General features: G+C 41.3%; 2 protein-coding genes across 12 annotated transcripts in view; one reads left to right on the forward strand and one right to left on the reverse strand.

Moving 5' to 3' along the window:
• SPATA6L (spermatogenesis associated 6 like) overlaps positions 1–10,852 on the reverse strand; it is a 29,954-nt gene extending 19,102 nt beyond the window's left edge. The window contains exons 1-6 of one of the 8 annotated variants that reach the window (XM_068926566.1): positions 10,676–10,783; positions 8,973–9,110; positions 6,809–6,857; positions 5,849–5,890; positions 2,974–3,098; positions 1,488–1,532 (exon numbers count right to left, since the gene is read on the reverse strand). In XM_068926566.1, the coding sequence (XP_068782667.1) occupies positions 1,488–1,532; positions 2,974–3,098; positions 5,849–5,890; positions 6,809–6,857; positions 8,973–8,987 (276 nt within the window). In that variant the 5' untranslated portion in view covers positions 8,988–9,110; positions 10,676–10,783. Of the gene's footprint in view, positions 1–1,487; positions 1,533–2,973; positions 3,099–5,848; positions 5,891–6,808; positions 6,858–8,972; positions 9,111–9,191; positions 10,435–10,470; positions 10,572–10,675 lie in introns of those variants that run through there. The other 7 variants (XM_009672600.2, XM_068926567.1, XM_068926568.1 and 4 more) reach the window with 7 other exon arrangements.
• Positions 10,853–10,981: 129 nt separating this feature from the next.
• On the forward strand, positions 10,982–20,455 carry CDC37L1 (cell division cycle 37 like 1, HSP90 cochaperone). Of its 4 annotated transcripts, none has more exons than XM_068926570.1 (7): positions 10,982–11,132; positions 12,493–12,774; positions 13,545–13,635; positions 15,738–15,853; positions 16,201–16,323; positions 17,210–17,365; positions 20,271–20,455. In XM_068926570.1, exons 1-7 carry the CDS (start codon positions 11,028–11,030, stop codon positions 20,370–20,372), a joined length of 975 nt encoding a protein of 324 aa, XP_068782671.1. In that variant the 5' UTR covers positions 10,982–11,027; the 3' UTR covers positions 20,373–20,455. The 4 variants fall into 4 exon arrangements, with proteins under 4 accessions (XP_068782671.1, XP_068782675.1, XP_068782672.1 ...); XM_068926574.1 differs by having other exon boundaries at positions 20,232–20,364; XM_068926571.1 differs by lacking the exon at positions 20,271–20,455 and adding an exon at positions 18,754–18,944.
• The last annotated feature ends 1,818 nt before the right edge of the window (positions 20,456–22,273 follow it).

Raw genomic sequence — 22,273 nt, forward strand, 5'->3', positions numbered from 1 at the left:
AGAAAGGACGTATAGCTCTTTACTATTTGATTAGCAGCTGTATTCACACACTAGTCTTCTTGATGGATCACGGTGTTCCAAAGAACACTTTCCAAACCGGTGTGAAAAGAGAATTACACTTTTCCTTTCAAGGCAGGTAATGCCACATTAGATATTGTGAAAGATGATTATAATCTGTAACCGAAAAAAAAAATCTGTTTGCTTGCCATCAACTTTGAATTTTGCATTTTAGCAGTTCTTCTTTCTTCTGGAGGAGTGACAGGGAAATCATAGCACAGTACCTGCAAAGCATACTTGCCCCTACCTCAGAGAAAAAGAAAGTAACAGAGATGAAGCAGCAAAGAAATGAGCTCTCCATCATTACTGGCTGACTGTCAAGCCAAAAAGAATAATGCCTGGACAGAAGGAAGTAGGCAAGGACACTTTCCTGTACAAAGCTAAGGGTGAGCAAGTGAACTCTGTTTAATGGGCAACTTTTATCTTCCAGCCATTCCTGCTATTTATCTGATCTGCCAAAAAGCCTGAGTAATATATTTCCTGTCTTTCTCTTTCACCATTCTGTTTTATAAACATGACACATTATCTCTAAGCAATCATCAGCAAGTACAAAACAGAGATGTCCTAAAACCCATTTTGGAAAACACAGCCGTGTTTTGTGTCTTGCAGTCCATCTTGCGTCTTGCATCCATACTGAATTTTTACCTTAGCTAAAAGTATTTCAGCCAGGTCTGAGCAGCAACAAGAAAATAAGTTAATGTCGTAGTAATCAAATGGAGCACAGTGGGATGGTTCTTTAACTGTGAAGCACAAGCAGTCTTCCTTGCCTCCAGGTTCAATTTCTTTGCAGTGCCAAGCTGCTGCTCCCTACCAGTTGAAAGGAGCTCCCAAAGGTTGCCAAATTTGAAGTGACAAATTCTTGGTATTCTGGCCATAATAGTATTATAAAATAGACTGTCTGCTACACCATTTTTACCAATCCTCTACTGAAGTAAGCAAAAGAAAGTTTACAGCAGTAGTTACCTTTAAAATAACAATTAAAAATCATGCAATCCACCATAAAGGGCATATATTTAACTAAGCTTTTAGCACCCAGATCACCAGCCTTTCAGGACAACTGCTACTGATGCAAACAGTTACTTAATATATTTATGTGGATTTTGAGATACGCAGAGAGATCTAGATACCAATAGGCAGGAAAGAACATTCCATGGCACAGTTATTACTACGTAAAAACCTTTGAGTCATACCAAGTTCTTCTTCACTGGATTGAACAGGAATAAAAATAGAAAATCTTTCCCAGTAGGTTCATTTTAACAAAATTCAGCAGGAAGCAGTAAGGAAGGCTTCAATTCATCTTAGGCATAAACCTAACAAAAAGCCACAGAGGTCAGTGTATACCTTTCCATTTGCTTCTTATTCTAATCCTGGTCCAGATTTCTAGAAAGCCATATGTATATATTCCTTAAATACAATTTGAAAAGACTTACCAAACGGACTTTGTTTTGTTCAGGAAGCTGTATGAACAGTACAGCCTATAGGAAAATGCTTACATTGGTTATAAGCTCAGTTACCAGTAAAGCCAAGCATTATGCATGAGGCAAGTTTAATGAATTCGGTGGACATTCTTCATTTGTTGCAGAGGTGGAAAAAAGATGTAGAAAATACTAAAATCAACAGATTTACATCAGCAGAAAGTCAGTGGGATATGAGGAGTCCCCTGGTATGTAGATTCTATTCAAAGAAAACTAGCTGATCCATTCGTTCATTTAGACTCCTACAAATCTGCACTATACGAAATGTAGACAAAAGGAAAACAAACAAGGGTTAAGACCCCATCTCACAATTCACGCTCAGATTAGTAATCGTTTCAGTGGGCTTGTCAAGCTGGAAACTGAGTCTCAAGGTAATTAATATATGTTATCCACATAAAACACCCTAAAAAGTGAAAACATCTAAAAACACACAAATTGTAAAATTGGACTTTCAGTCAGTAAGGATCATAACATAAAATTTAGCACAGACTTAAATGGAACATTTGACTTCATTTTGTCATGGCAAAAGTGATTTAGTCATCTAGTTTTGTAACTCAGCAAACTGTCTTGTCAAAAATCCAAACATATGGTAAGAATTACTGCATTAGACAGAACTTTCTAATAGTTACTTTTTTTTTAAAAATGTATCTTTTACATTGTAATTCACGCAAAAATCAGTTTTGCATATGAAATGACAACATTCCTAGCCTGTATAGTAATCACAAAAACTTTCTGATTATCAATCAATGGAAATTTGAGTCTGCAGAAAGGATGCTCCTCTCTGCTTCTGCTCAGAGCTATTATAAACTGCACTGTAGAGCAATTAATAAAGTTCAAGTCAAATCGATTGCTTCTTTTGCATAACAATCCATAAAGCAGTAAGAGGGATGAAATGTATTTTTTTTTAGGCTGCTACTGCTGCTTTAGGAAACCATGAACCCTAGCAAGAATAGGCATTGGAAGGATTCCCTAAGATAAAAAAAATGTAAGACACCCCCCCCCCCCCCAAGAGATGAGTGAAAACAGAGCAGAGTGATAAAACGAGACCTGTACATGGAGGAAAGAAAATGGACAGAAAGCTGGCACCCTTTTATGCAATCAATGCACAGAAACCTGAAAATCTGGTAATTGCCTGGTGCCTTCAGAGATGCTGAGAACAGAGGTGTGTAAACGAATATCAGTTTCCTACTAGGCCTTCTCTCCTGCCTACACAGAGAGATTTTTCTTACTGTCTGTGACTAACAGATGTAATTGTTAGGCTAGTAAATGTCTGATACGTTCTCTGAGACACTTCCAAAGGAAAGAGAGGACCTGAGCATCTGCATCTGCTCAAGATGATCAAAGGTGTAATCAAACGCCGTTCCTCTAAAGTTGCTACTAGGCAGCCGGCCTTCCTCCTTCTCCAGACACACGTGGTAAATATCACTTACAGGCAACTTACTGGGAAATGAGAAGACGTTTTCATCAATAATTCTCTGTCCACACCAGGATATGCAGGAGTCAGCTTAGGCTCTGGGAACAGAAAATCTCGAGTATTCTCTTCATAAAATGCAAGGTCATCTCCTGCTGTATGAAAAAAAACACACACACACACACACACACACACACACACACACACAGAAAAATAGTTGCCAGGGCTGTTGCTACGGAATTTTCATGAAGAAATAGATAGATGTGCAATGCAAACTCAGTAACTTCTGAATGCCCTTGACAGAATGCTGCCTCCCTTGTGCATAAAAGATACTGTCAGGAATAGGCAGAGGCAAAACAGAGAGAAACCATTTATGCTTTCATTAGTTACGAAAGATTTGGCTTAGCATACCAACAGTGCACTTTGATGCTATCCTTAACATTTTATCTGTCACGAGTGCCCCAAACCATTTAACGGATGGGAATGACTGTAAGGCTTGAAGGCAGACTGCCCAGTTATACTGTACGGATTGTCTACAAAGCTGTGACCCCAAATTAAAATCTGTTCCTCGTTTTACCTATGAGACAACTCAACCACATAAGAGATGAACACCAGCATCTCTTGGTGAGATTAGAAGATGAATGCCCTTCAAAATAATTTCTGCGGAGTATGTCTAATTTATGTGTTCATACATAGAATGCTAAATGTCCAGTTGGTTTAAGCAGAGGTCTTCTCAGTACTCTCAGTATGACCAGGACTCACCCCACTGAATGAAAAACTAACTAACTACTCAGATCAGCTGCCCACAGGAATACAACAAAAATATTGACAGGAGATTATGACATTGCAATGTTTGTTCAGCAAACCCGTTATCTTTAAAATGGTATTGAAAGACAGTCGCCATTGCTCTTAAAGTGTGACAGTCGCCATTGCTCTTCCAGAGAGCCAGCGATGTACTAAGCATCACATAAATGCCTACCCAATCACAGAACATGAGACTTATGTCCCTCTGACTGAGGGCACAAGTATCCACATACCACACTTGCCTCTAGCTCTTCTCTTCCTTCAGAACTGCATTACCTGAGCTCCAAATGAATGGAGAGGAAGGTCAGCTTTGCTCTGCATATGTAGCACAGCAAGGGACAGAAGATACTTTCATAAGCATCCTCTGCAGCAGGACGGTAAGGTATACTGTCAACTGCTCCACTTAGAAACTGGTGAGGGTTTTGCTTTCCTGAAATGAGCAGTTAGGTTGGCCCCAGCATTACACCGTAACGTCATGTTCTGGACACCATGAGGTAAAAGTTGCTACTGCCTTTACTTGGATGCATTCTGTATCTTTACAGAGGCAAGGAGACTTGCTCCCTTCTAATCAGACTAAACACAAACCCCACAATTCGGTGATTTCTAGACAAAACAATGCTAATAAGGAAAGAAGTTTTCAGAAAATGATAATAAAGAGAGTAACACTTTTGACCTTATTCAAAGTATGATCTTTTCTAGTCACTTTCATGTAAGGACTGTCTTCTCTTATTGATCCCAGCTTGTTAATGACCAGAAAGAACTTTTAATATACTACAAAAAGGAAAACAAGCAAACAGTCAATTTTGCTGTACACAGACACCAGGAAGGGCAGAGGCTGGCACTGATTCCTCTTACGAGGAATAATTAATAAAGTTGAAAAAGGGAAACACTTTCCACTGTTAAAATAAAAATAATTTTAAAAAAACTACTCTCAACTGCATATTCATTGTTGGGGGGGGGGGTGGAAGGGGAAGAGAGAGAGAGAAAAAACATCTGAAGTTTGATTCATGGAAGACATGTAGATACTATCCAGAATAAAGACCAGGTGTTCTGAAAGGCCAGAATACACTGATGAGACCATTAAATCCCTTACCACTTTTTAATACAGTCTCACCCCTTTTAAAGGGGTGAGAATACTGAACTGATTTTCTGTCCTGTGAAACACGAAGAAAACCTGGCTACGCTCGGAACAAAAGCATTGTACATTACATGCAGCTACATGAGATTCTGATATCCACAAAGTTTGAATGGAATTAGCCCTACGAGAAGACAACGTTCACTGTCTCTAGAGTAAGACAGATCAAAGCTCTTTTAGCCTTGCTTAGGATTTTAAGTAGAAATAACAAAAAATTTCTTTCATTTGATTCTTTGCCTTTCCTTTTGCCTATATCAATGAACGTTTTTTGAAGTTGGAATGACACCACATATTACCCTTTATTATATCAGCAACCTTTGAAAACAAAAGGCAAAGCAGAAAGGGAGAGATGAACATCTGAAGCAAAGCATTTTGAAAATGTACAGGTGATATTTATTACACAGGGAACATAAAGTATATTTTGAACTTGCGATGATGGAAGAACAGCCAATTTTTTACAAAGTGATCACTACCTGCAGTTTTAGAACGTATACAAATACTTCATAATCAGTGACCTTAACAACAGCACTCATCTGCCACCCAGCGTCCATTTGTTTTTTTCTCCTGCCTTATAAAAAAGTAGAATATGAAGTCTGTAAAAGACCAACAGTATTATCTTCCAAGATAAACTCTATTCATGATCTGTTTAGACATTGCTGGCAACCTAGAAAACAAGATGAAAACTAATGAACAAGATGAAAACTAGTTTTAGAAAACTAAAACCATATGAGCGCCCCTAACCACTTATTCAATAAGTTTAGTCAGAAGATGAATGTTTTTCACCTGAAGTGCGTACCCAAGAATATATATGAGGAAGTGATGGAGAAGAAGGAAATAGGACTGGTGGAGCCAGTGTAATTTTTGAGCAGAAAAAGTTACGAGTCATGATATAAAACTAGCATCCACTGATTTCCTTTTCATTATTAAATTAACTAATACCTGGAAAAATATTTACTTGCCTATTACCTGAAGATACAAGCTGAGTTAATTCAAACTTCGTTACATTACCTGGAAGATGAAAAATAAATTATAGCAGCGTGGCCACATAAATAGAATAGATTTACTGTTTACTCCTGTGGCATACAAACGGAAAACTAACTTGATAGGAAAGGATGGAAGAAGGAAGTAAAGCAGAGAGGAGAAACAACAGAAGGCAGCGGAGAAAGGAGACAGACAGATTTAGAGCTAGTCCTTAATTATCAATATTATGTTTCGACGGGTTCCTGAGTATTTATTATAAGAGTATTATTAATACTTTAAAAGAAACAAGCAGGAAAGAAGCATTAGCACAAAGCAACCTTCTGTGGTTGACACTTGATGGGATTATAGGACAATGGGGCAGTCAGTGAGGCAATGGCTTCTGGCTTGACCTTCTGTTGAACTTACAAGAGTGGCTCGGTCCAGAAGGACAAAAAGCTGAGACCCAGTAAGAACAAACAGATCCTAACCAGATTAAAACTAAGGGTTGCTAACTGTTTAAACTGACAATAGCACCTGCTCCTATCAGTATGACTGAAGAAGTCTTGGCTGCATTGGGCAGGTTACTTGCAGTGATGAAACAGAATGAAGGTAACAGTAAATGTTTTTTTCTTCCTCCCCCCAACCCCCACTGCTAACAATAAATAAAGTTGTAGTTTTAAAAGGACTGTTCAGTCACTGAATTCGTGACGTGTTACAGACTTCAAGAGGAAGAATTGCAGATACAAAAAACCCTCAGCCTGGTCAGGTGAGCCTAGCGTTACACAAAGTTTCAGAACACAGCCTGGCCTAAGAATGGAAAATCATGCCAGTCACTCTAGGGGAGGTGCAGGCTGCCACCCGAATGGTGGCATGGATAATCAAGCAGAGAGATTATGTGAATACAGAGAACTACCTTGTCATTTTTATTCATTCATCTATTCCAAGCATTTTTTTAATTATACTTACTTTCAAGCATCTCAGTTACAGCAGCAGGATCTACAGCACTTTCAAAGACCTTCAGGACAATAGTCAGGAGTTAACAAATTATAGCACAAATTCATTTAACAATCTAGCATTCATAGAACACTTTAATACATTTTCCCTGTTGTTTCTCATGCTGCCAGTAAGCAAAAGTGAACTAAACAAATATTACACATCTATGCAAATGGTATATGTTTTAAAATGTCATTTACATTTTTAAAGTATGTGATATTTTGGAAAAAATAATTTAAATCTGAAACTGTATCTACATCACTGTCTATATCAAATTCACAACAGTCTGCACCTTATATGAAAAAAATTTCGTGCTTATAGTACCATAAGTACCATTCCACTAATAGTATAACACCAGAAGTACAAATGCAATTAGGAAATGTATATTTGGAAAACATTTGAACTCTTGGCCAATCCTATGGGACACATCCCAAAAGGAAAAATTAAAAGCCCTAGCTGCAAGCATCTTAAAGCACAGGTCATTTCCCACATAGACAAAAGGCAAACGAGTAGGCGTGAAGAGGTATTCCTCTGTTTGTATGTATGATGTAAAGACGATTCAGGATATTTTATAAAAATTAAATGAAATAAAATTTCATTCATGAAATTTCTACGTGAAATAAATATATTTTCCTACATTTAGTTCTAGTGCCTTCTACTACAGCAAATTATGTTCTATTCAGAGATATTTTTCTTACTCCTTGGAGTGAAATTCTGATCCTTTTGCAATAAATGGGAATTTTAACACAAATTGCAGCCAGGATTTCATGCTGAATGTTCTACCTCTCTAAAGAAGCTGCCCTCTGGTATATCTCACTCATTCTATCATTTTTGGTTGCTTCTCCTTTTCTCGTGGAACATGCCAACACCCTTCCTCCAATAACATTGGTGCCTTCAGACAATATTTTAGTGACAACCTTTTGGGGAGGGCTGTATAAAGCACATGTTTTCCCTGAGAAATAAAATATGTTGCTTCATACTAGTTAACACCTACTAATGAAAAATGCCAGTACACAAACACATTACCATGCGGTAAAACAAGCTATGAACTTATCTAGCACCACATACTTCTTCATAATTACCCTGATCCTCCTCTTCCCACTAGGTGAACTTAAGAGAAACTACTCTTCTGTAAAAGTGGGTTACGCTGCTTCATTTTTAACTTCATGTCAGAACGTGGATATGGGCTTGTATTGCAGAGGAGCTGAAAGGCTATGCCTTCAGAGCTACGTCCAACTCAAGATGCAGCAAAGTCCTAGTGGATGTTACTCCGTAGCTTTCACGTGTGTTAACTGTAGCTTTTCACTTGTGTCAACAGTAACCAGGGAAAGTAACCACCTTTTCTCTTCCAGTCATGTGAAAAGAGTTTTAGAGCAACAGAGACACCCAGAGAGTAGTTTGAAGAAAGGGTTTCTCAGAATGGAGAAGAGGGTGAGTCAGAAATAAATAAGTAAGTAGAAAAAGACAGAGTTCCTCTAAACTTTGTCTATTCTTGTTTTGCAATGGTTTCAGCATGGTACTGCTTATCAATAGACATAGCCATTCTTGCCCTAAGCCATTTTTCCAACATAGTTTTCCAATAATAATAATAATAAAAAAATCATAACTACCGAGCATATTGTACAGTACAGGAAAAATCAGGCTGAAAACTTGTGTTCGCACCAATTTCAGATGTTAGTATGGCATGTAAATGGTGGCAAAAGCATTTGCCTATCATTGGTTTGGATCTTCATTTAAGTCATATGTCTGCTGCTAAAATAAAAATCTTGAACAGATGACAGCTATACTTGAATACAGATATCATTTTGCTTCCACACAAAAATACCTGAAACAGTATAATTTTGGGGGATTATTCTCCTATGCCACTGTCATTTCTGAGATTACAGAGGAACTGTCTTTGGAGATGCCCTCCCATTACCACCACTATCAATAAAAGCTCAAACTGTAAAATCTTGAAGTTAAAAACTATTCCTTTTTAGCAACGGGTCTAATACTTCATCGCATTACATTGAAATGCATACAAAACAAGAACTAACCGCCAGTTGCACAAAAAGTTAGGTTATGCAAGAATTACAGCTTGTACAAAGCACAAGGCATTAGACCTTCTAGCCTGCAGCATGTAACAAGTGAAAGTCACCTTTTCAAACAACATCTTCTCATGAAACAAGAGAGGGAAAACAGGAGGAAGGCATTCCGTCTCTCTGTATTGACCCAAGATGCACACACTGAGATAAACGTCATGTTTCTCTGGCAGGAACACACCAGGACACGTGACCTTAGGAGAGAAAGAAACGTATATATTTTCTTATGATATTCTTAAATCCACACACGCATCAGACTCATTCTGCAGGATTACCATTCCCTATCTCAGAAGGTATTCAATAGGCCCTTGGCTTCATTTACACTAGGAGCGGTTACAGATTTGCTCTTCTGCACAGGGGCTTTCAGAAATGCCTGGGAACAGAAAAGCACATAGCCCTATAAAATCTGCAGCTCAATTCATGCTTACGAAGCGCATATAAGCTCTTTTGAAAAGCTTACCCTGGCACCTATTATATAAAAAGCTTACCCTGGCACCAAAATATCTCTGCATTGTTTTAAAAAGTCATCACATTATATCATTTTATGCCACTTTGTGATAAATTATCATAAAAATGATAGTGTTGCTATTCCAAAATTTTATCATGAACATTTTACTTGCAAAAGCTACAGACCTGTAAGCTCTTTAAGATAAATTCACAAATTATTATCTACAGATTCAAAATGAATACACCTGGCATAAATACATATGCAAATTAGTGGTTTAACTCTTTAACATCCCTCTTTGAAATTGGTGAGAAATTCAATTTCTAAGCACACTGTTGCAATCTTTTTGGCAGCTCTGCATTGTTTTCAGGACTCCTTTATGAAACGATAACCATATTGTTTAATTTTGCATTATAGACTTTTCTCATTTTTTCACAACTGATAAGCCAAATTCCCGTTAAAAAGGTACAACTGGCATGTAGGGTATGATTCAGCTTACAGTCAATCTCCTATTGATGCAAGAAACCGCTTTGGTATCATCTAAATACTCTGCAAGGGCTGCAAGATCTACAAAGCTTCGACTATATTTACATCTTTCATACTAAAAGTTTTCAAGCACTGTGAGCGTATTTGGGGCTTTTCTTTTTTACCAGTTCCTTGTAACACGGACTGATTTCATAGACCTTAGCATTCCACACCCCAGAAATATTTGATACCTAAAAGGGAGCGAATGAGTAAAAAGTATTAATTTTTTTTTACATCTCATGAGAAGACCTATTACGAGCAACGTGTCATCCGTTTGCACACCAGCGATAACCCCCTCGGCGAACAAACGTGACACAGCAGTAAAAGCCCCACGTTTACTTCAACTTTTCCGTGGCACACCCTTCTCACCTGTCTTTACACCCGCAAAAACTCCAAAGCCCTACTCACTGCCCCCCACTTGGGAAAAAGGGCCAAAAGGCGGGCAGGTCGGGGGAAACGGCGGCCACGACACACCCTGGGCGGTGAGCGCACCTCGGGGTCCCTCCCGCACGCACCAGGGTGACAGACCTCCGCCCCTCCGCCCGCCCCCCGGCTGCCTCCGCCGACCTCCCGCCGCCTCTCACCGCGTCAACCCGCAGCTCGACCACCACCTTCAGCGGCATCTCGCCCGCGGGCTCGGCGGCGCCCGCGCCGCGTTGCCATGGCGACCGCGGCCCTCCCAACGGCCGCCGGCCCCGCCCCGCCCCGCCCCGCCCCGCCCCTAACGGCCGCCGGGCCAGCTCCCAACGGACGCGCACGCACACGCGTACAGCAGCTATATATACCCACACGTATCTATCCATATATGTGTACAAAACGCGTGACGGCTTCCTGCGGTAGCCTCCCGCGAGCGGAACGGGTCGGCGCCGGCCCCCCGCCGCCACGGACACGCCGCAGCGCCCCGGCTTCGGGAGGGGCGGCGGCGGCACGCGGGGCCGGCCGCGGAGCCGGAGCCGCGGCTGCCGCAGGTCCCGCCCGCCCGGCGGGGGGCGGAGCGGCGGCGGCAGCGGCGGCGGCGGCGGCGGCAGCAGCGCGGCGGCCGGCTGATATTGCCGGAAGTGGTGGCGCGGCCTCACTTCCGGTGAGGTGTGCAACCGCCTGGGGCGGCCGGCGGCGGCCATCGGCGGCGGCGGCGGCGGGGATGGCGCTGTGGCTGCCGCGCTCCCGGGACTGCGGCCCTCCGCCGGAGGAGGACGAAGGGCGGCGGCCGGCCCCCGCCCCCCGCCCGCGCCTGCCGGAAGTGCAGGTACGCCCCGTCCCTGTTCCCTCACGCCCGGCGCCGCTCCCCGCCCCCGTGGCGCAGTTTCCCCCGTGAGGTGGCGCCGGTGGTGCCCCCGCGGCTGGGGAGGCGCCGGGGCGCCGCCGAGCCGGCCCGGCCCGGGACGCGGTGGGATGAGGGGCCCGCGGGAGCCGCCGGGACGGGCGCTGCTGTTGCTGCCGCCACGGGGGGGGGGGGTCGGCGGCTGCCGCCACCGACGAGTGACGGTTGCGGCGGCGTGCGGGGAAGGAGCGGGGCTGTAGGACTTGTCCGAGCGCCTTTACGGCCGGAGCAGTCGACATGTGCGTCGCGTCTTCCTCTCCGGGTCGGAGCAAGTCGGCTCGAGTAGGTGAAAACATCGTTTACGGAAACGGTGCTTTCTTGCAAAGAAGCTGCCGTTGCGTGTAGTTCTCTGAGCGCCAAATAGCAAATGCTCACCTTGGGGGTGGGGGGGCAGCTCTGCTGTAGTGCTGAACCGGAGTTGGCACGGGAGGTTTGATTTATCTGCGTTAAAGTTTCCTTCACGCAAGGTTTCACAGCTTGCGCTGTCCTTCATGTCCCTCTGCCAGAGGTTATCAGCACGACAAATTTCAAAATATGGCACAAGAAGGCTCAGAATCTAATGTGTATGTATGGCTTACCCCTGCTCTTGGTGGGAAGGCAGGGCATGTGCTTTAGAGGTTTGTGTGTGTTTTTTTTTTTTTTTAACAACTGACTGAATTTCCAGCATACATCTGCAGGCAATATAAAGCACTTGTGGCTTAAGCACTCACTTTGGTTTCCCAGCTGTTAGTGATGACCTCAGAAGCAAAAACACATTGACAAAAAGGACTGTGTGCCTATGCTGGGCCTCAGCCTCTTCATAGCTTAAATTCCGCTTGTGCTGTCAGTTGAAGATGGTGGCCATGCATTGAGATAATATTAATCCATACTGGAATGCAGACAGTAGTAGTTATTGTACTGATATGATCTGTCATTATGAAACTTTTTTCTCAGATGTATGTATTCAAGAGTATTCTCAAAGCTGGCTGTTGTTAGCACTGCAACCCAAAGATAGCCAGAGGTGAGTCAGGGGACTCCTTTCATTTTTATCAAGGATATTTCTGCAGTGTGGACACCATGATTTTGCAAATAAACTTTTACAAAGTTCAGATAGTTTGAAGTAGAAATATTTTTTTCTAAAAAACATTCAGCTGTACAATGCCATGCTTAATCACTGAATATAATATAACTTCTAATGTTCCTTCCATATCAGCTGTATCTTTGGCAGTTAAACTTATTTGCTCCTACACAATTGGTAAACTGTCAGTTTTCTCTCTATAAATAACATGTTTTGTTTTCCCCACAGACATATAGCCAAGGTATTGAATTAGCCTGCCAAAAAGAAAAACATTTTGTGAAGCACTCTGTAGAATGCACATGGAATCTAGCAGAAGCCCAGCAAAAACTTGGTAGTTTAGCACTGCATAATTCGGAATCTGTGGATCAGGAATATGCCCAAGCAAAGACTGAAGCTTCAGAGTTAAGATGGAGAGAGGAAGAGTGGAGAAGAAAAGAAGAAGCGCTAAACCAGAGGGAAGGACAGACTCTATGGAACACAGATCCTGTTAGTAAGGAGGTATTTAATAAGGTATGACCCATATCAGTAGGCAGGAAAACAAATATTAGCCTCATTTTTCATTTCACTTTATTTAATAATCTTGAATGTCTTCTGTGTCTGGTACTGTGCTTAATCACAGGGCTATGTTAAATGGGTATTTTTTCTTATTTTGTTCCATGAATGGGAGCAAGCTGCATTAATTTTACAGATCTGGATGATATTTCTTCACTTGAAGTGGGGATCAGAGCTTGCATTGCTTGTGTATAGCAACTGTTGCCAAAGTGAGGCTGAACAATAGTTTCTTCACATAACCAGTGTACTTTTCAATTGTGCCAAATTCTCAAACACGAAACAGACCTACAGTTTGCCTCTAAAAACCTGACTGCTATAATACAGCATATTTAGCATAAATTCTCTTCTGAGTAGAATCCCAGCTTTGTTTTTGGTTTAATTTGAATTTGAGCAGTTAGCACATCTTTTCTCATAATTCACTGATACAGCTGCATAAAGGCTGCCATGTAGATGACTTTCATTATTCACAGATCACCAAGTTCTCACCTGAAGGCAAAACTCTGTGTTTCTTGCTCAGTAGAATGTAATAAGAGTTTTTAGCTCTATTATCGGCTACTGTACCTTTTCGGGGCGGGGGGGGAGAGGAGGGAACTTTTCAGGTATATGACATGGCCCTAAACTTACAACACTGCTCTTCAAATAGTAATGTAATAAAACATACTTTTTTTGATACAAAGGAATATTATGTGTGGAGATTCAGTGATAATCATAATTTTCTTCTTCCTTAGAGTTTTATTAATCAAAAAAGAAAAGAAGTAGAAGATGAAGATGCATCTGAATCATTTATGCAGAAACATGAACAAAAGATGAAACACTTTGGTGAGTGCCCTACTTTCAGTGTTTTTCAGTTTAACCTTCTACAGAATTTGTGTAGGTTTGCTACACAATAGATGCTAGCAGATTAAACATCTGGCTGTCAGACTGTCCAGCTGCTATTTTATCAAATCAGGACAGACAATCATTTTAAAGTGAAACACAGCATAAACTACAGAAGTCTGTTAGTACCTATGAGCAGTAAGAACTTAACATTTTTTTAAAAGAAAATCCAATATTCAAATGAGCTTAACCCCTGAAAACTAAAGTTCCAGCAACTTTTTCTGCTGTTCAGTGGGAAAGGGCAGAGACGTCCCTGGAAATAGAAGTTCTGTGTATAAAAGTGCTTGGGATTGTCTGTAGCTGTCTCCTTCTAATATATATTTTTCTGGTAGATGTTAAGCTATAAGGGGAATGACTGATTAAAGGTAGAAGTCTGTAAGCAACTATTAAAGAGTAGGCATGCAGGAAATTGAGCATGTCTTAAAATTATATTTAACTATCCACTAGGTGTCACTTTACCTCTATCATAGTAGTAAAAACAAATGGAGCAGAACTTTACAAGAGCTGATCTTGTAAAGGAATCTGAAATTTTGATGGTTCTGTTCGTTGCTTTCCATTTTTTGGTTCCAGTCATTGGTGTAGTATAGCCATGTTAAGAATCCCAGAGCAATCAAGAACAGGACTGACCTGGCAAAAGCTCCTTGTACAACCACTTTTTAGTAAGCTACTTGGCTTCTAGAGATCTTAAACTGTTTTAAAGCAAAGGTTTCTGGCCCTGAGGGCTTAAAGCAAGTCTTGCAAACAGCAAGTGAGGCACAGCGCTGTCAGAGTACGCAAACAGCAGTGACAGGCACGCATTCTCTCAAATGTCTTAACTGTGAAGTGTAATGACAGAGTAATTGGAAGGCATCTACTGTGTTGTACATTTCAGCAGAAAAATTGGGCTTCCTAACTAAGAATTGGGCAAAATTACCTTGCTGTCTACATTGAGATTAAACTGTTAACAAAAACGACCCTGTTACAGGAAGTTGGTTTGGTTTTTTTTTTGTTTTTTTTTTAACTTCTGAAATTCAAAGCCATGCTGTTCTACCTCCATTGTAAAAAGAATAGTACATTAATGATCTTAATGTCTGCTGCCAAGGGACAGTGTAGACTTTGCTACCTGTAGAGCCCTAGTTCCATTTCTGTATCCTACCCTGGCTTTCAAGCAGTAAAGCACTCATGCAGAGTCTCTCTGACAAAACAGCCAAAAGAAAGATTAGCTGGTGCTTTCTCTTTGGGTATTTGTTTCCTAGAAATTAAGATCAGCTTAGGTCATTACCACTGAATTATCTTTATCCCAGTTATAATTATACACTGATAGAAGGGTAAAGCTACTTGTTGCCAGTAAGTGACTTGACTGTTCTAATATCACTGACGTTCATACGTATACACGAGAGAATTTTAAAAAGCTGTCTGTCTCTATGTTGAGTTCTTATTTTTAATCTTCAGCTCTTTGCATGAACGTAGCTTCATGCTATTACAATTCAGTGTTCTATTTAACTTTCAAATACTGACATAACTTTGCTCTCTTCACCTGAAATTTTTAGGAAATTTGAATTTAGTTACAGAAATAATTTAGCAAACCATATATGTTTAGAAACACTTTCGTTTCCAGCTAATTACACGTTATTCTCTTCATGGTTTTTTTTGCAAACTCTTAGTAGTTTTGTCCTAGTCAGTATCACTGAATGTAAATTTCTATCTATAAACTTTGTGAACTGTTTGATGGTATAACTCATAAATACCTATAACACTTTGTGTATGAGAACTGTTTAAAAATAACAGTTATTTTCAGCACTGCTAGAGATGCATTAACATATTCTTAGTTGTTACCGTTAAGATTTACCTTTAATATCTTTAAGGTCTGATTATGCCTTTTGGAAATGTTCTTTCAGTGTTAGTTAGATGTCTAAATAAAAACTAAATTTAATTGCATGCTCTTATATTCAGGTTAGTGAATTTGAAAGGTGATTTCTGTGGCAGTACCTCAGTGCAAGTGACTTCTTCGCGGCATTAAATCACTTATCCATTTGGAATATCTTAATCTATGTTTCTCTTACTAGGTATGCTGAGCAGATGGGATGACAGTCAAAGATTTTTGTCCGACCACCCGTATCTTGTATGTGAAGAAACATCTAAATATCTCATGTTATGGTGTTTTCATCTAGAAGCTGAACAGGTATGAAGATGATCAAAAATCTATCAGTGTACTTGCTGTAGAAAGATATTGACTGAAAATATACAGCAAATATACTTGCACTAAAGAAAAGCTGGCCAACTTTATTAGCTGTTCAACTATTCTTCCTGTCCTTTCACTACCTTATTACCTTAGTAAAGAAAATCTCCATACTGCATCGCTGTATCAGGACTAATTAACTAGCTAATTAACTGTCCTTTTACTTCTGTGAGCATCAGTGCTTACCTCTTTAGGAACCAAACAAAAAGGAAATTATGCTGAATTTTAGATATATAATTACGGGAGATAACTTTAATCTTTCTAATGTCTTTTTTTCTTTCTCCTCTCAGAAAAGAGCTCTGATGGAACAAGTAGCACACCAAGCAGTTGTAATGCAGTTTATTATAGAAATTGCCAAAAGTTGTAATGTAGATCCAAGAGGCTGTTTTCGCCTTTTTTTCCAAAAAGCTAAAGTAAGTAATTTTCTGCAATGATGGGAGAAACTCATGATTCTGTGCAAGGAGCAGTGTTTAAAGGAGGCTTTCTCCTTACAATAACAAGCTAAATATTTTACTGACTCACTCAGGCTTATGGGGAATGTTTTGTTAGCAGTTCTTTCTAGAAAGACTATTTCGGTGTAATTCCAGTCCTGAAAATGGATGTTTAGTGGATTTTGCTTTCCCACTAAGATAAACCAAATATAGCATGGCAACAACAGATGTGTTAGAGATGTAATAGCTGAATAGCAGCAGAAAACATGGGTCAGTTTAAGGACTGTTTTGACTAATTAGCCACTCTGTTTTCACAGCTGACCTATATATTTCATCTGCATTTCACAGTGGGGCCCAAAACATTGTCCCTTTCTCTTACTCAACAGAGCAATCCAGAGCTGTGCAGGAGAAATGTGGGAAGACTAAAATTGTGGTTTGCTTAAACTGCAGTCGGTTATTCAAGACTCTGACAGGCCTTAAAACTGCATAAAGGAGTTCAGTTAAAGTGGGAGTCAAACAGTGCTTTGCTTCTGAACAGAGTGCTACAATGAGCACCTGTTCTTCTATGGGTACTGGCCCTTGAGTTGGAATAAAGGAATAGCTAAAATTAGATGTGTTTGTTTTTTCACGTGTCCTCAGATGAATGAGTGACTTTGCTTCTACGCACAAATAGTAAAGACTGTCTTTAAAAGCAATCTCACCTAAATTTTCCATTTAAGTTGACTAACGTTATTGTTCAGATGTTCACAATATTATCCCCCATAGAGTATAACATGCATCACTAAACGATTTTTTTTTTGCAGCGTGTATGCTTACAAGCGAAAAGTAAACGTGACTGCAGTGAAAATATTTTTTTTTTTCTTGGCAGACCGGAGAAGGCTATTTTCAAGCTTTTAAAAGTGAACTTGAATCATTCAAAGCAAGAGTGAGAATTTGGTCACAATCACATGGCTTTCAGACTACGTTACTACAGGATCCCAGTGTCTGTCCTGGTTTTGTAGGAGAGCTCATGTCTTTGTCACAGGTAGGCTTACTATTTTTAGAAATTTATTTAATTAAAATAGGGTTAGAGTCTGCCTTGGAAATCTCTTATCTTCTGACATTTAAAGAAGATTATATCTAGAACTGCTACTGCTCAGGGTATAATGTCTGGTATTTTCAGTATGCAAGGCAGATAAAGGCGTGCTTTCCGCTTCCTGGAATTTAGAAAGCATCAGCATAAGGTCAAAAGCTTATGTTGGTTCAGTGCCCTTGAATACTTTAAAATGCTTCAAAAAAGTTAAAAAAAAACAGAAAGCAAAAAAAAGGCATCCTAAAGCTAAGCTGATCAAATGCTAGAATTATATATACACACTATTTATCACAAGCAGTGAAATAAGATTTCAGTTTAAAATTACTAATTCTATTCATGGAATCCTACAGGTAGGTCAAGTCCAAGGACTTCTGTTATGATAGAAGCAAATTTAGGGGTCTTTTTTCAGCATTAATGATGGTCAAATCTTCACAGAATGGTTGAGGTTGGAAGGGACCTCTGGAGATCATCTAGTCCAAGCCCCCTGCTCAAGCAGGGTCCTCTAGAGCACATTGCACACAATCACGCCCAGGCAGGTTTGGAATATCTCCAGGGAAGGAGACTCCACCAGCTCTCTAGGCAACCTGTTCCAGTGCTCCGTCACCCTCACAGGAAAGAAGTTTTTCCTCACGTTCAGATGGGCCTTTCCGTGTTTCACTTTGTGCCTGTTGCCTCTTGTCCTATCGCTGGGCGCCACGGAGAAGAGTCTGGCCCCATCCTCTTGACGCCCTCCCTTCAGATATTTGTATACATTGATGAGATCCCCCCTCGGTCTTCTCTTCTCCAGGCTGAACAAGCCCAGCTCTCGCAGCCTTTCTTCATAGCGGGGATGCTCCAGGCCCTTCATTGTCTTAGCGACCCTTTGCTGGGCTCGCTGCAGAAGCTCCATGTCTCTCTTGTAGTGGGGGGCCCCGCACTGGACACAGGACTCCAGGTGCGGCCTCAGCAGGGCTGAGTAGAGGGGGGAGGATCACCTCCCTCCCCCTGCTGGCAGCACTCTGCCTAATGCAGCCCAGGATCCCATTGGCCTTCTTGGCCACAAGGGCACGCTGCTGGCTCAGGGTCAACTTGTTGTCCAGCAGGACACCCAGGTCCTTCTCCGCAGAGCTGCTTGCCAGCAGGTCAGCCCCCAGCCTGTCCTGGTGCATGGGGTTATTCCTCCCTCGGTGCGGGTCCCTGCCCTTGCCTTTGTTGAACCTCATGAGGTTCCTCTCCGCCCACCTCTCCAGCCTGTCCAGGTCCCTCTGAATGGCAGCACAGCCTTCTGGTGTGTCAGCCACTCCCCCCAGTTTCGTATCATCAGCAAACTTGCTGAGGGTGCGCTCTGTCCCTTCCTCCAGGTCCCCACTGATGAATACGTTGAACAAGACTGGACCCAGGACTGAGCCCTGGGGGACACCACTAGCCACAGGCCTCCAACTATAGACTCTGTGCCACTGACCACAACCCTCTGAGCTCTGCCATTCAGCCAGTTCTCAATCCACCTCACTGTCCATGCATTTAACCCACACTTCCTGAGCTCACCTAGGAGGATGAGCTGGGAGATGGTGTCAAAAGCCTTGCTGAAGTCCAGGGAGACAACATCCACTGCTCTGCCCTCATCTACCCAGCCAGTCATCCCATCACAGAAGACTACCAGGTTGGTTAAGCAGGATTCTCCCCTTTGGTGAATCCATGCTGACTGCTCCCGATCGCCTTCTTGTCCTCCATATGCCATCCAGGATGGCCTCCAGGAGGAGCTGTTCCATCACCTTTCCGGGGCTGGAGGTGAGGCTGACTGGCCGGCCTGGAGTTCCCTGGGTCGCCCTCCTTGTCCTTTTTGAAGACTGGAGTAAGAATGGCTTTCTTCTGGTTGTCAGGCACCTCTCCTGAGCTCCGTGTCCTTTCATAGATGATGCACAGTGGCCTAGCACTGACGTCCGCCAGCTCCCTCAGCACTCGTGGGTGCGTGCCTTCCTGTCAGGGCCCAGGGACTCGTGGGTGTCAAGTTTGCCTAAATGATCTCTAAACCCAGTCCTCCTGCCCCAAGGGGAAGTCTTCCTTTTTTTGGACTTTCTCTCTTGTCTCCCGGACCTGGGGTTCCTGAGGGCCAATCTTAGCAGTGAAGACTGAGGCAAAGGCAGCATTCAGTATGTCTGCCTTCTCTGGATCCTGTGTCCCCAGGGCCCCTGCCCCATTCAGTAGCAGGGCCACGTATTCCCTAGTCTTCCTTTTGCTACTGATGTATTTGAAGAAGCCTTTCTTGTTGTCCTTGGCATCCCTCCCCAGATTTAACTCCAAACAGGCCATGGCCGCCTTCATCGCATCCCTGCCTACTCTGACAGTGTTCCTGTACTCCTCCCAGGTTACCTGTCCCCTTTTCCACCTTCTGTACGCTTCCTTCTTCTGTTTGAGTTTTGTCAGGAGCTCCTTGTTCGTGCATGCAGGTCTCCTGCCCCCTTTGCTTGACTAGAGAAAGTTTTGGACTGAAGGAGCAAGTTTTAAGACTTAAAAATCGGATATTAGGGAAAGAGTCACAGTTGTAACTACTTATTTGAAAGAATTCAGTTAAGGTACCTTTTAAGTAAAATGTAACAACAGAGTCTTAAGTATGTGTATAGTAGAGTGGTACAAATGAAAAGACCAAGTACAAGCTATGCCAGATAAAATTTAAGGAGCTTCTTGACACACTGTGATAATACTGAGTGATGAATTTTTAAAAACTTATAAACGTGCAGTAGTAAGAAAATGTCATCTTAAGATGGATAACATGAAAAGTCCGACTTAAACTAAAACTCTCTCTCTCTCTCTCTCTCTCTCTCTCTCTCAATATATGCAGTTATAAAGAATTAAGCTGTCAATTTTTCATCTGTTGCAGAATGCAGGTGGTCTACAAGATTCCATAAATACAAATGTCTGCAGTTTAAACTCTGTGATACAAAGAGATGAGGAAGAATCCAAAATGATGGACACAGTATAGTACTGTTAAGACTGAGGCCAAGTACTTCTTTTTATTTTTTTTTTTTAAACAAAGAAAAGAACATGGCTATTTTCTTGACATTATTTTTCTGGGTACTGCACTTTATTTTTGGTGTCTGATTTTTTTTTTTTTGTTTTGGGTGGGGGGAGGGATTTTGAAGGGTGGGTAATCCAGAAACACTTGTAATATTGTTTGAAAATGTGCTGCTAGGTTTTTTGGTTGTCCTTGAAGAGCAGGGTTCTCATATATTGCCGAATGTGAAACTGGATGTGTTTTCTGCTACTAACCTTGCCTTTCATGACTTTAGTAATCAAAGTATGAAAAAAAAAAAATCTGCACAAATACAATGTTTACAAGAAGTGGTAGATTCTTGGTAGAATCTGCTGTTGTCTTATTACAGATGTGGACATGTCTTACTCTATGAATATTGGAGATCACAACTGTATTCATGCTATCTTGCTGACATTATAAGCTCTCAAATCTGGTTATCACTAATAGCAATAAATCATATCTGGTATCAGTATTTCAGATCTGGATGGATTAGATGAAAACACTGGCTTTCTACCTCTACTAAGGGGATTTAAATGTTACATTGTGCTTTCATTAAAAAAAAAAAAAACTTGTTTTTGTCCTATAATGCAAGTAATACTTGTCTATATATGAGCACTGGATTTTATGACCTTTGAGAGTTCAGCTCTCTTTGTTTTTAAAATGAACTTCAGATTTTTTTTAAACCAAATTCCATTACAGGAAGACGTATTTGAAGGGGACGGGGGCACTTGAGGTACAAGGGTTAGGAAAAAACCTTACTTGCAACAAAAAGTTTTGTCACAGTCCAGATAGGGTTGTCTTACAAGATTTGAAAGGTATTTCGTATGCTTTTAAAGTTGGTTTCTGAAACTGCTAGCTCAAGCACTGAGAAAGTGAAATATCTTTAAAAGTTTTCTGTTTTAGGAGCCTGAAGACCAAATACTGTTTCCAGAGGAAGCCTTCCACAAACTTCTGCAATCTAAAATGCTACCATGTTTTTCTAACTTACTACTTTTACAGCAGTTCTGTCTCTGAAACGTACACTGCAGCTGGAATACTCCAGTGGAGAGTTTGTACCTCAGACAGTGGAATGGATATACACTCTTGGTCCTTTAATGTGCTGCTCTAGTTGTGGACAAGCTCTGGAATTTGTCTGTAGTTCAATAGTTTAGTGACTAACGCGGCCTACCTACAGTTGCTGAATCAGGCAAAAGCTATGCTGAGCTCCAGCTATTTTTAGCTGTGGGCTATAGTCTTGATACAACAAAATTTTAAGTCTGCAGTATACACCACATTAAGTATTAGTACAAATGCAGTAGCAGAAATAAGGGCTGCATATTCCCTGATGGAAGTGCCTTTTCTTGTCCTTGGTACTTTTTTTCCTCTAGCAGTTCCAATGCAAATTGAGGATAAAGGAAAGACAGCATTGTCCCAGCTGCAAACTGCAGGTAACTGGCTTGAGTAGTAAAGTATTATTTTGTTAAGTTTGACGTTGTCCTCTCTGGACACTCCAGAGAGGGAAAGTAAAAGTAAAAATTGCACTCTTGTTTAACTCTTAACTTAATAATTATGGGAAACTAGTAACTCAAGGTTGTTCTTTAACTGCATCCCTCCCATAAGTACAAGGGTATTGAGGCCCCTGTAGTACAGTGACTCGCAAATACTACCACCTTTACCAATAGAGTCATGTTGATCTAGCAACTCCTGATCTACTAAAAGTTATTTTTTGATGTTTCTGAGGGGCTAATATTGGATGACTTGTGTGGGAATAAGTCTCAAATCATCACCCCAAGTTAAGTAAAACTTCTGTGGGCTGGCAACAAAACACGCACAGCAGCCTTTTGTGGAAATGAAAAGGCATAAGCAGCACA

Source organism: Struthio camelus, chromosome Z, assembly GCF_040807025.1.
Source record: "Struthio camelus isolate bStrCam1 chromosome Z, bStrCam1.hap1, whole genome shotgun sequence".
Classification (NCBI taxonomy): domain Eukaryota; kingdom Metazoa; phylum Chordata; class Aves; order Struthioniformes; family Struthionidae; genus Struthio; species Struthio camelus.